This window comes from Tasmannia lanceolata, unplaced genomic scaffold (genome assembly GCF_043159265.1).
Source record: "Tasmannia lanceolata isolate RefF3 unplaced genomic scaffold, GAP_Taslan_0.1 ptg000023l, whole genome shotgun sequence".
Classification (NCBI taxonomy): Eukaryota; Viridiplantae; Streptophyta; class Magnoliopsida; order Canellales; family Winteraceae; genus Tasmannia; species Tasmannia lanceolata.
Window position 1 is genome coordinate 3,197,996 of NW_027518700.1, and position 14,473 is coordinate 3,212,468.

Below are 14,473 nucleotides of genomic sequence, written 5' to 3' on the forward strand. Positions count from 1 at the left end.
TTTGTGGACCTCATATGAATGGGAAAATGTTGTCAAGAAAGATTTTGAGACTTGGATTCTATTGGCCCACAATGGAAGCAGACTGCTTCGCATTTGTGAAGAAATGCCATAAGTGTCAAGTCTATGCAAATCTTATTCATGTACCTCCTTCGGAGTTGCACTCTATGACTTCTCCATGGCCGTTTTCAGTATGGGGAATTGACATAATTGGGAAGGTTCATCCGAAGTCCTCGAGCGGGCATGAATACATTCTGGTCGCAATTGATTACTTTACGAAATGGATTGAAGCCGCTTCGTATGCTTCCATTACTTCGAATACAGTTGCAAAGTTCATCCGTGCCAACATTATTTGCAGATATGGAGTACCTCATGAGTTAATCTCAGATAATGGTTCTCACTTCAAGAAGGAAGTAGCGCACTTGTGTGAAGAGTTTAAAATAAAGCATCACAAGTCGTCTCCTTATAGGCCGCAGACGAATGGAGCCGTTGAAGCAGCAAATAAGAACATCAAGGTAATCATCAGCAAGATGACAGAAACTTATAAAGACTGGTCAAACAAGCTTCCTTATGCTTTGTGGGCTTACAGGACGTCGATCAGATCTTCTACAGGTGTCACTCCGTATTCTTTAGTGTATGGAATGGAAGCAGTTTTGCCTGTTGAACTCAGAATCTCATCTCTAAGAGTGATGATAGAGGCAAGCTTGCCAGAATCTGAATGGGCGAAGGCCAGACATCAAGAACTGCAGATGATAGATGAGAAGAGGTTACGAGCTCTGTACCATATCCAGGGGTATCAAAGGCGGATTGAAAGGGCGTTCAATAAGAAGGTTCGTGTCCGAGATTTGAAGCCAGGGGATCTTGTCTTGAAGTCCTATAGGGCACCGGTATTTGATCCGAGAGGGAAGTTTCGTCCAAATTGGTCTGGTCCTTATATTGTCGATGAAGTCCTGCCGGGAAAAGCCGTAAGACTCCTCGATGAAAATGAAGAAAAATTAACAGAACCTACAAACCTGGATCAGTTAAAGAAATATTACGCCTAAAACACTGGAAGGCCATCTTTGGACGACTTGAGCTTTTTAAGCCAGTAGCCCAGATTTCAAAAATGAAAACCCTTTTTTGCTAAACTCCTTTGAGCCAAAAACAAAACCTCTTTGTCAAACTTAAACCAGGGGCATCTTTTATGTCTTTCGTCATAAAAGATATTAACCTCGAACTACGCGGGACCTGATTCTCAATTTCTTTGGGGATACGTAGGCAGTCTGGATGGTCCAGATTCGTTCTAGTTGCTCAAGACTTACCAAATGTTAACTTGTTTGAACCCAAGCCTACCTAAAAGTCCTTCTGGTGTTATTGGCCCAGGTTTGTAGAGAAATAAAAAAAAAAGAGAAAAGAAAAATGATGAAGTCTTGGACCCGCTAGACTGAAAACCCGCAAGGGCGGTCTAGGCAAAAGTTAGGGCCATTCACCCGCTAAGTTGAAAACCCGAAAGGGCGGCTTAGGCAAAAATCAGGGTGCTGAGCCTGCTGGATGGAAAAGCTGCAAGGGCAGACAGTCCAGGCAAAAATTAAGGCGTGCGGTCCGCTGAATCGAAACCCTAAAAAGGGCAATTCAGTATGGCAGTGATTTCGCAAAGGACCAAGCTTTTGAAAGCCGATTGTGCTTCCGTTTTTGGCATTACTTCATAGTCTGAATAAGCGCCAGCATAATCTCTTTCGATACTTCTTCAAGTTAAAATGGTTAAAACTAAGTAATCCAAAGGAGGTAATAACCATGACTGAAATACCGAAAAGATGAATGAAACACTTTTAGATGCGGTATTCAAAAGATCCTCAGAGCGGTAGACTGTTACCACCTTAAACATTTATCAAATTAAGAAGCAGATTCAGTCTCTTTTAGAGTCTATGTTGTGCGTTTGTCAAAGCTTTCGTCCGTCATTTGTCAAAGTCTCGTTTATCGTGTGTCAAAAATCTTTCATTGTCAAGTCAAAGCCAGGTCTTTAAGGTCAAGTTTAGCCTTTACTTCTCTTGAGGCTGGGGCGATAAACTTTAAAAGCAAGAAGTTGCATCTCCTGCGGACAGAGCCGAACAGAGCAGAGTTCAGAAGGGGCAATTTTTCAAGTTTATTCGGAATGTTATCACGAAGTGCAGGAGGAAGAATGCTTTGAGCAGAACCCATTTTCCTGTATTTGTAAAAGCTTTGTAGCCTCAAGTATTTCTTTGAAATGAAAGCCTTCAGTTGAACCCTTGCGTTTGGCTCTCTTATGAATCTTGTAATGGAAATAAAATCATACTAGGGGCATCTTTTATGACTTGGTTTCCCAAGTCATAAAAGACGTCGAACAAAACTTTAAGGTTGAGATGGCTATTCTTGTCAAATAAAGATAAGAAAAGCTCAAACATCCCTTTTCGAGCTAGGCTCCTTGATCAGTTTTTTCAAAATATAGGCAGAGTTTTGGTTTATTTGTTTAAAGAGGCCAATGCCCGCGAGATTTCATCGAATGCCTTTGAGTTATACCTGTGGCAAAGGTTGTGATTTCCAGATCTATTCCAGCTGTGCTATGTCTTAACTATCTTTCCTCCTCTCTGACCTCTAGGAGGTTAAGTTAGGAGAGACCTGATCGTCATTTTCAGAATAAAAAGCTTGAGATATCATCCTCTCCGGTATTGAAAATTTGGGTCTTCTCAAATATTCTCTACCCGTCTTGTAATCCGGTATTGAAAGTTTGAGTCTTCTCAAACATTCTTTACCCGTTTTGTAATCCGGTATCGAAAATTTGAGTCTTCTCAAATAATCTTTACCCGTTTCGAATGATCTGGCTCTCGATTCCAGGATAAAAACTCGATGTATCCGGTATTGATAGTTTGAATCTTCTCAAACATTCTCTACCTGTTTTGTATCCGGTATTGATAGTTTGAGTCTTCTCAAACATTCTCTACCCGTTTTATAATCCGGTATCGAAAATTTGAGTCTTCTCAAATAATCTTTACCCGTTTCGAATGATCTGGATCTCGATTCCAGGATAAAAACTCGTTGTATCCAGTATTGATAGTTTGAGTCTTCTCAAACATTCTCTACCTGTTTTGTATCTGGTATTGATAGTTTGAGTCTTCTTAAACATCCTCTACCCGTTTTATAATCCGGTATCGAAAATTTGAGTCTTCTCAAATAATCTTTACCCGTTTTGAATGATCTGGCTCTCGATTCCAGGATAAAAACTCGATGTATCCGGTATTGATAGTTTGAGTCTTCTCAAACCTTCTCTACCCGTCTTGTATTCCGGTATTGATAGTTTGAGTCTCCTCAAACATTCTCTACCCGTTTGTATTCCGGTATTGATAGTTTGAGTCTTCTCAAATATTCTTTACCAGTTTTGAATGATCTGGCTCTCGATTCTAGGATAAAAACTCGATGTATCCGATATTGATAGTTTGAGTCTTCTCAAACCTTCTCTACCCGTCTTGTATTCCGGTATTGAAAGTTTGAGTCTTCTCAAACATTCTTTACCCGTTTTGTAATCCGATATTGAAAGTTTGAGTCTTCTCAAACATTCTTTACCCGTTTTGAAATCCGGTATTGAAAATTTGAGTCTTCTCAAATATTCTCTACCCGTCTTGTAATCCGGTATTGAAAGTTTGAGTCTTCTCAAACATTCTCTACCCGTCTTGTAATCCGGTATTGAAAGTTTGAGTCTTCTCAAACATTCTTTACCCGTTTTGTAACCCGGTATCGATAGTTTGGGTCTTCTCAAACATTCTCTACCCGTCTTGTATTCCGTATTGATAATTTGAGTCTTTTCAAATATTTTCCACTTGTTTTGTATTCCGGTATTGATAGTTTGAGTTTTCTCAAACGTTCTCTGCCCGTCTTGTAGTCCGGTATTGAAAGTTTGAGTTTTCTCAAATACTTCTTTACCCGTTTTGGTAATTTCATAATCCGGTTTTGAGTCTTCTCAAATATTCTTTACCCGTTTTGGCTCCCGATAATTAGCCAAGTGATTCTTGGTTTAATTTGTCAATCAAAATCTTCATTCTTCAATGCAAGCACCGAGTTAAGAGTCAGTGAGAGGTTATCTCCCCTTTGCTTTTAGTCTTTGAGTTTCATAGTGTTACTTTGATATTTTACCTTTGTGAATACCATTTTAGAATCAAAACCCAAAAAAATTATTTTGTTTTGACAATCGGGTCGGCCAAAATGTGTTGTCTTGTCAGCTTTGCCAATCGTGTGACAAGCACACTCTGCCAAAGAGGGGCATCTGTAGACACCCCATTTTGACCGTGCCCTGCACCTCCATGTTTTGTGCTTAACTTTTCCAAATCAGTGCGTTATGGTCCCTAATTACACCCTGGGCTAGCTTAGGGTCCCACCAAGGTCCCTGTGAAATTTTGTCAAGATCCGATCACGTTTGCCTAGCGAACGAGCTAAGTGTAGACACCCCATTTTGACAGGACCCTAAACCCGCGTATTCGAATGAAATCCCGAGGTCAGGCGGAAAATGAATGAATGTGGGGCCCGCTGATGTGGGACCCGCTCGTGTGGGGCCCGCCTGTGTGGGGCCCGCTTTTGTGGGACCCATTTGTGTGGGACCCGCTGATGTGGGACCCGCTCGTGTGGGGCCCGCCTGTGTGGGACCCGCTTTTGTGGGACCCATTTGTGTGGGACCCGCTGATGTGGGGCCCGCTGATGTGGGACCCGTTTGTGTGGGGCCCGCTAATGTGGGGCCCGCTGATGTGGGACCCGTTTGTGTGGGGCCCGCTAATGTGGGATCCAATTGTATTCAACGAGAGAATAAGGACAGTCATCATTTTCTTTGGTTTTAAAAATGGGCGTAATGAGTAGTTTTGGTTTTCGTATGGCATCCGATGCCTTTGAAAATTGTTTTTTATTTTTTTATTTATTTTTTTGCAAAATTTAAGGGAATTAGGGGTGACAAGAGGGGGACAAAAACTATCATTTCCTCCCCTCATGATGACTCATGATGGGGTTTTCTGATCTCTCTCTCTCGCGAAGAAAAACGAGAGGAGGAGAACAGCAAAGGAAGAAAAGAGAAAAAAAAACGACAGTGGAGAAGAAAAAATTGGCAGAGAGAGAGATCCCCATTTTTTTCAAACCCTAACCCATGCTTTTCCGATCTTTTTCTTCTTTTCTGGCAAGATCCGACCGCCGGATTTTCTCCACATCACTCCCTTCACCACTTGTTAGCCACCGTACTCCTTCTTCTCCGGTAAAAGCTCCTTCTCCGGTAGAATTTTAAGCTCCGATCCTTCTCCGGTCAGATCCATCGGATCTCCGATCCTTCTCCGGCAACCTCTACACCTCCAATCCTACGGCTTCCATTTTCTCCGGCCGTGTTCCGATCATCTTCCCCCATTTTCCTCCGGCCTTTTCTGCAAATCTGAGATTCATTTTTTCCGATCTAAGCTCCGATCTGAGATCCTTCTCTGATACTTCTCCGATCCATCTCCGATTCATTTCCGATCCAAACCTTAGCTCCGATCGTCTTCTCCGATCTTTGTAATCCGTCGCGATCTCCTCAATTTACTGCAAACCTATTCTCTTACTGTTGATCGAGGAAGAACCAGAGTAGATTGGACCAAAGCATAGCTAGAATTGACTCAAAAAAAGGTATTTCCCTTCATAATTCTTCTCATTTTATTTTTTATATACTTTCAATGCTTATGCTTAGAACTGGAAATTTAAATCATGTTTTCTCTGGATGTTAGCTTTTCCTGTGTGATTTTTTTTTTTTTTTTTTTTTATATATACAAAGTTTATGTTTCAGTTGATTGTATTTGAGTAGATTTGAATAGGAATCTGGTTTTGTTGTTTTAATGGATGTTCCTAACAATTTGGTTAAAAATAATAATAAGAGAAAAACTACTGTGAAAGGAAGTCTTCGCTGGATTTTCTGAGATTTTGATTGTAATATTTCTAGTTATGGGGGCCCGTTTGTGTGGGGCCCATTTGTGTGGGACCCGCTGGTGTGGGGCCTGCTGATGTGGGACCCGCTGTGTGTGGGACCCGTTTATGTAGGACCCGCTGATGTGGGACCCGCTTGTGTGGGGCCTGCTGATGTGGGACCTGTTTTGTGTGGGACCCGTTTATGTAGGACCCGCTTGTGTGGGGCCCGCTTGTGTGGGGCCTGCTGATGTGGGACCTGTTTTGTGTGGGACCCGTTTATGTAGGACCCGCTTGTGTGGGGCCCGCTTGTGTGGGGCCTGCTGATGTGGGACCTGTTTTGTGTGGGACCCGTTTATGTAGGACCCGCTTGTGTGGGGCCCGCTGGTGTGGGGCCCGCTGATGTGGGACCCGTTTATGTGGGACCCGCTTGTGTGGGGCCCACTGATGTGGGACCCGTTTTGTGTGGGGCCCGCTGATGTGGGGTCCGCTGATGTGGGACCCGCTGGTGTGGGGCCCGCTAATGTGGGATCCGCTTGTATTCAAAGAGAGGATAAGGACAGTCATCATTTTCTTTGGTTTTAAAATTGGGCGTAATGAGTATGTTTTTTTTGTTTTCTTTTGGTATCCGATGCATGTAATGATTTTTATTTTTTTTATTTTTTTATTTTTTTTGAAAAATTAAGAAAATGGGGGGGGACATGAGGGGGACAACCACTCTCCTCATGATGAGTCTCCCTCCGATCTCTCTCTCTCTCGCGAAGAAAAACCAGAGGGAGGAAAATAGCAGAAAGAGGAGGGGAAGAGTCCTTGATCTTCTTCTCCGGTAGTTTGGCCGGAGCCAAGACCGCGCCCGATCCAATTTGCGCCTTCACATCGTCCGTTTACTGTGTGAGCTTTCAATCATTTATCTTCAGCTCTGTTGACTCCAACGGAATCCGAACTCCCAACTCCGACGATTTCGTCAATTCTTTAGTCCACGCCTGAGGATTCAGTTTCAGAGTTCCTGTCCTCAAGGATCAGGCTATGACAGAACGTTTCTTGAGCCAACCTCTTCCCTTCCTGCCTTAGAGTTTTTGCAGGTTAAGGGATTTCCTTCTCTTAGAGTATTTAACTAGTTAGAACCCTTCTCAGGGCAATGATAAGGTTACTTGGAGCCCATTTTTGTGTGTGTTTGGGAGACTCGCCCGGTCTCATTCTCTCGTTAGTCCTCTTTGTGTGCCGTTTGGTTTTGGGAGAACACCCTACTCGGCTTGGCTTCATACCCCTACCTTTATGGGTATTGGGTTGCACATTTGTTGCACCCTAGGGCTAGGTAGCTGTCCGGCCCGGCTGGGTGTTTCACCTTTGCCAAATATCCACACGGTCTCTTATTCCTTTTAGACCCGCCCGGTCTCATTCTCTTGCTAAACCTCCTCTTTGTGCGCCGTTTGGTTTTGGGAGAACACCCTACTCGGCTTGGCTTCATACCCCTACCCTTATGGGTATTGGGTTGCACATTTGTTGCACCCTAGGGCTAGGTAGCTGTCCGGCCCGGCTGGGTGTTTTACCTTTGCCAAATATGCACAGGGTCTCTTATTCCTTTTTACGTCATTTGTGTCTCGGAGACAAGCCTCGTCTCATATAGAGAGTTTCCCCTTTAGGAGGCTTACCTAGCCTCATGTTAGAGTGGCCTCCCCTTTTAGAGTTGAGTCTTTAACTCGGTAGTGTTATTAGAGAGTCTCTGACTCATTTGTTCCCCCCCTTTAGTGTTTTTAGTTAGGAGTTTCTCCTTTAGAGTTGTCGTTATTTCATTTTGATTAGAGACTAACTCAGTCTTATTAGAGCTTTGCTTGCTTGGGATCTTGGATCGTTTTCTCTCTTCTTGGGACGCTATCTTTCTTGTTGTGGTTCGTCTCTTTGAGGCGTTAGTTGCTTATTCCGGGTTTCCCCTTTTGGATTTAGGGCTTTGCCCTAGTTTATGGTTGTTCTTGCGTGTTCCCTTTAAGATTGAAAACATTTAAAGGTCCTAAGCATTGGAAAAGCTTTAAAATCCAAAAAACATTAGAAATTTAAAACTCAAAAATATTTGAAAAACTTTAAAAATATCAAAAACATTTGAAAATATAAAAAACCTTAAAAAAATCTGAAGTGTGAGTGTTTCTTTTAGAAGCGTAGTTTGAGAGTTCGTTTCGAACTACGTTGGCTTGATCCTCTCTCACGAGGTACGTAGTGCAGCTTGGGATCCATATCCCAAGTCCAGCCAAACTTTTTTGTAAATAAATGTTTTAAACCTTCTTCAAAAACCTTTAAAATCTTGTTTTCAAAAGATCTTCCTCTAGAGTTAGGAGTTTCTCCTAGATAGAGAGTTTTAGAGTTAGGGTTTTTCTTTTGATAGGTTGTTTGATTGTTTGTTTGTTGTGTGCTTGTTTTAGAGTTAGGGGTTTGTCCTAGAGTTATAGGAGCGCCTCCGTCCGGTCAGTTGGCGATTCACATCGCCGACCGATGACTAGGTCTTGGATACGTTAGCAATCCTATTGTTTTCCTTAGGGCATACAGCCTAGTTACACGTAGGTTGTAGGAACCACCTGCATTAGCCTAGGGCTAATCTGCATTTAGTTAGGGCATATAGGGTGTCCTAAAATTCACAATTCACTGGAATTTAAATAATCGTACAATAAACTTTAATAACTAGTCCGGTCTTTTAGATCGAGTCTAGGATAGAGGTCTAGGTGTCTTAGGCATCCTAGCTTAGAATAGGCGCGAAGAACTACGTTGCCTTGATTCTCGTGGAGGCGGGGATACGTAGGCTTCTTTGGATGAATACCAGACCATCCGAGGACTCGGGCTAATAATTTAGAGTCTTAGGATTTGTTGTATTGTTATTGTGTGTTTTGATGTGTTTTTCTTATTTTCTAGTACTGATCCTATACCTTTTAGCTATAGCTTGCATGTGATTGCACATCAGAACTTAGACACCCATTAGGCATGTCACTCATAACCTAGCTATGCTTAGGTGCCACATCTTTCATTTTATTTTATGTGTGCTTATTATTTTATCCTCAGGAAATGCATGCTTAGGTAGACGAATCCTGAGGATTGTTCCCATTTCACATGATTTTTACCCAAACTTCTTTGGAGTTAATAATAAATGGCATAAGAGACCAGGTGCTTGCACTTGGGCGAATTGGGGGCGCCTAACCCCTTCCCCATTCGTCATCAGGCACGGACCTTTTGTATCTCTGGTTATCCATTGCAAACAGAGCATTTGTTTTGGTTCCATGGCATGTCCATGGATGGCGACTCTGAGTTATTTTCAGATATATCTTGGTTTCGAGCCCTGGCTCCGGATCAGGATGCATCTCTTTCTTTTTATATCGCCACTCATGCTATGCTGTGAGGGTGGCATCCGTTTCGAGAGTTCCTTGGTAGAGCTCTCCTTCACGTTGTGGAGATCTTAGAGGATTGCGGGTCGCCATCCGTTTCGGCACTCGTCCTCAGGATCGGGGTCCACAGCTAAACACAACTTTTCAATGGCCGAATATTTTCTCTCGGCATCATTTAAAGTCCTACTTAAATAATAAACGGCCTGTTCAAAACCGAACTCATTGTCCTGGGCTAATAGGCTCCCAATCGACGCATCAGCCGCCGAGATGTATAGCTTTAAAGGTTCTCCTTTCTTTGGGGCAATCAACACCGGTGGCCGAACCAAGTAGTCCTTGATGGCTTCAAAGGCTTTTTGGTGTTGGTCTTCCCATACGAAACTTTCCTCAGACCGTAATTTCAGTAGAGGGGAGAACGATTGCGTCTTTCCTGCACAGTTAGATATAAAACGGCGTAAGAAATTAATCTGGCTGAGAAAACTCTGCAGTTCTTTCTTATTACTGGGAGGTTTAGCATTTATTATTGCCTTTGTTTTATTTTTATCGACCTGAATTCCTCGCTGATGAACAAGGAAACCCAGGAAATTACCAGCCGAAACTCCAAAGGCACATTTTAGAGGATTTAATTTCATTTATGAAGTCTCATCCTTTCAAACGACCTTCTTAGATCGGCCAAGTGATTTGGACTTGTGTCAGACTTGACTACAATGTCATCTATATATACTTCCAACATGTTACCTATCAGGTCATGGAAGATTGCATTCATTGCCCGTTGATAGGTAGCACTGGCATTCTTAAGGCCGAAAGGCATAACTACCCATTCAAAGGTTCCTAAAGAACGTGGGCACCTAAATGCGGTCTTATGGACATCTTCTTCGGCTATATATATCTGATTATAACCGGAATATCCATCCATAAAAGATAATATTTGATGACCCGAGGTCGCATCAACTAACATATCGGCCACTGGCATAGGGTATTCATCCTTGGGAGTTGCTAAGTTCAAATTCCTAAAGTCTATGCATATACATAATTTACCATTCTTTTTAACTACAGGAACTATATTTGAGAGCCATTCTACATACCTGGCTATTCTGATGAACTTAGCTTGAAGCAATCGCTCTATCTCTTCTTTGATCTTAGGCATGATGTCATCTGCCATCCTCCTTGGTGCTTGTTTATAGGGCCGAAATTCTCCTTTAATCGGCAACCTATGTTCGACTAACTCCCTCGCTAGACCGGGCATCTCCTCATAATCCCATGCAAAACAGTCTTTGTACTCACGTAACAGTGCAACAAGATTTGCTTGCATTTTAGGATCCAAGAGCTCATTGATAAACGTAGGCCGTTTATCTTCTTCGCTCCCAAGGTTGATTTCCAACAGTGGATCCTGGACATCGGTATTTCGGTCGATACTAGATGAAATGGGAGGTAATACCTTGAACTCCCTTGCTATGACTGGAGGTCGGTCGTCATCATCTTCAAAGATACAATCAGCCGCATTAATTTTCGACCGATTTTTAAGGTATTGCCTTTTCTGCTTTGAGTAGATGAACAACTTTCTCATTAAGACCGTAATTGCGGTCATTCTTTCCTCTTTGGAGGAATTAGTCATTTAGAGTGGTAGACTGACCATCAATATGAACTACTGATGGTCTCAAAGCCTCAACTATTGCTTCCAGGCTTCTCTGTACTGACCCACCGTCTTGGACTAAAGCCGATACTTCTATTGGCCTACCTTCTTCATCTGTACCGGTGAATCTAACTGGCCCATATTGCTCATCATACAACTGAGCCTCGGCTGCATTAGCACTCACTGTAAACGGCCTGTTATCAGCAACTACCATTTCAACTTCGTTCTTATCATTCCACATGACTAAGAACTGATGGAGAGAAGAAGGTATGACCCTATTTGAATGGATCCACTCACGTCCACGTAGAGCGTTGTATGTTGTGGGGCCGTCCACCACAAAGAAAGCCGTGACTGATTTCTTACTCCCTACGGTCAGATCTACAGGTATTACCCCTTTTGCATGGGCAACAGCCCCATCAAAACCGGTCACTAAAATATCAGAAGGAATTAATTCCTTCTCAGATTTTGCCAACTTCTTTAGCATCCTGGTTGGCAAATTAATTCCTTCTCAGATTTTGCCAACTTCTTTAGCATCCTGGTTGGCAAAATGTTGACTGCAGCCCCATTATCTATTAGAACTCTGATTATTGGAACTCCATCCATAATAGCTCTGATATAAAGGGCCGAAGGTGTTGAGTCATCTCCAGAGGTGGCTTCTTAAAAGTGATTCGATCCACAAGACTCCTTGTCACCTCTGAACTTGGACCGCTCTCAACAATCTCTTGAAACAACTCCACTTGAACCTGATTACTTGATCATTCGGCCTCTACCTGATGATTCTGAGATTCGGCCTCTGTCTGATGGACTTGGGCTACTATCTCAGCAACTGGAAGACTTTGTTCTTCAATATCATCTTCCATACCAACAGGCTGATCATCTCTAGGACCGAAAATTAACGGTAAGAGATAATTTGTGGAGACCTTTGAAGGCAATGATCCAAACTTGAAAACTTCAACTTCCTCCATTTCGTAATCACCTTCACTATCCTCATAATCTAAATCATCATCATCATTTTCATCTTTTCTTGCTGTAGGCTTTGCAGCTTCTGTCTTACAATCGGTCTTTACTACACTTTGGATCGTTTGCTGCTTAACCACACTAACCTCAGATTTAGGCTTCACTGGAACAGACTCGGCCTTACTCTTGACCGTGCTCTGAATGCTCTTGGCTGGATGAATCTGCTGCTTTCTATTCTGCTCTTTTACAGCATTGTTAAGAGCTGGGAATTCAGACTCTGACTTCAACTGCAACCTGGACTTTTCTGAGGCCGATTTCATGTCTGCCACAGCTTTCCCTTTCTCTCTTGCTTCTATAGGTTGTTCAATCCTCCTTATCCACTGATTAGGATGAGATGAGACCGGAAAACGGTCTTTATTGGCAGTCTTCCTCTTGAATTGGTTGAACCTTTGCCACTTCCTCCTTTGTGTCTTGGTCATCAAATGATATGGTGGCAAGTCATAGAATTCAGGAGGTTGATAAGAATGCTCATACCACTGTTCAGCAGGTGTTTTGGGTACTTTGAATGTTTTTGGCCTGGAGGTTGATGTTGATGCTTCCTCCTGATGTCGGTCTGGCCATAAAATCGTACCAAACGTCCTCATTCGATGCTTCTCCCTGTAAGGAAAGCTCCTAGGATAAAAAGCCTTAGGTATGATCCTGGTATGCTTTACTTCGGTCAGTCCCAATTCGCCTTTACATCTGACACATAACTGGTTAGATTCAACCTTAATCTTTCCTTTGGGTCTTGGGAATAAATGGGATAAGTTCCTTGGAGGCTGCAATCGGTCTCTGACTCGTGGTGCCTCAATTCGGTCGTGAACACTTGGCTTCTTTTCCGGGGCATCATCCAGCACCAACTTGAACCTCTTTGATAGCTTTGACATATCAAGATTGACCATATTGATATTGGTCGTTTTTGGGAAAGGATCTTGATCCACAGTCATTACGCCCTTTTTCTTTTCTTGGAATTTTAGCCGTTCCTTTTCTATGGCATCCTGCAAGACATTACGGAATACTAGTGTTATGTGACCACGCATTGTGCCACTTGCAATATCTTTTTCCTTGCAACTCATTGGCCAGAGGTAACTTATGGCCTTCAGATAATTTAAGTTGTTTATCTTTTAACAGTTGATCAAATATTTGATCGGCCTTCGTAATATCGAAGGCATACTGTTTTTCAGGTTGATTTCTTCTGACCGTATTTTTGAATCTCATCACATTGTTATTAGTGGTATTCGGTCTATTATTAGGGTCAGGTCTTGCCAATGCCCTACAAATGTAAGGTTTGCCTACTATTAATTCGGCCATATTGATGTCGTAATCTTCGACATCAGAATCAAACTCGGTCTGTTCTAATTCTCCCATGTGTACTTCCACATTTGGGTCCCTATAATAAGTTCCCATGGAAGAACTCCTCCTCTTTTCTTCCTCTTTGAGCAACTGCTCATATTTTGACACACAGGATACTAACTGGAAGAGATCAATGAAATCTCTATCCTCGAACTTTTTTCTAAGTTCAAAAGCTAGGCCGCTTCTAGCCATGCTAACAAATTCCTTTTCCGGGAGTTGGACAAAGCATTTACTCCTTGCCCTTTTGAATCGGGTGATAAAATCCTCTGTACTCTCCTGAGGCATTTGTTTAATTCTGGCCAAATCAGCCATAGTAACCTCAGGTTCAGTCCTATAAAATTGAGCGTGAAATATTCGCTCTAGTTGTGACCACTCCTGAATGGAGTTTGGTGGTAAGAACACATACCAATTAAAGGCTGTACTCGTAAGGGAATTCCCAAACAATCTCAGCCTTACATAATCATTTACGTCACCACATTGGACCGTGAATCGGCCTACATGTTCTATGGTTGACTGGGTTCCATCTCCTGAAAAGGTTATGAATTCTGGAACCTTATAACTCCTGAGAAATGGGTATAGTCGGTCAATCCACTCAGGGTATGGCTTTCTATACATAGGTTTCATTGATCGGCCTAAGGGCTTGACTACTTGTCCCTTCCAGGCTGTTAGGCGGGATAGCGTACATGCCAGGAGGCATAACCCTATCAACCGTATTAGGTACTGTTTGAAAATTCTGAATGAGAGTTGGATCTCTATCTAAGACATTAGTCAGCCTTTGTACGCAGGATACAAATTCCTGTGGTACTTGAATCGGTTCTTAAAGAGATTTGGCCTCTTTGGGCCCGTGATTCCCTTCTTGCAGAGGTCTCAGCATCTGGTGGTCTTGTTTCAACCACGACTCCAATTCCATCTTCTGGCCTTGACTCAGAAAGCCTTTCTTCACCAGGAACTTGTTCATTGTTAGGCCTGCTATCTTCCAAAGGCCTCACGTTGTCTGGCTCATTATCTTCAGAGCCACCAAATCTGGTTTTTCTCCCCATGATTAACCAGGAGTCCCACCGGGCGTGCCAAAATTGTTTATGGCAAAAATGGACAGGCGTGCCGGGGATCAAATGACCCCAATCAAATCAATCTGCTCAGGCGATTGAAGGAAGAAATTATCTTCCTGGTTCTAAATCCTCACACTAAGTGTTCAGATTGGTCAAATGGTGAAAATTGATTGATGAAAGTGAAA

At 42.6% G+C, this 14,473-nt stretch overlaps 1 protein-coding gene across 1 annotated transcript; it reads right to left on the minus strand.

The window, feature by feature from the left end:
- Nucleotides 1-12,894: 12,894 nt before the first annotated feature.
- Nucleotides 12,895-13,863, minus strand: LOC143856637 (uncharacterized). The gene has a single exon (XM_077366906.1). The coding sequence runs from the start codon at nt 13,861-13,863 to the stop codon at nt 12,895-12,897; it is 969 nt and encodes a 322-aa protein (XP_077223021.1).
- Between the last annotated feature and the right edge of the window lie 610 nt (nt 13,864-14,473).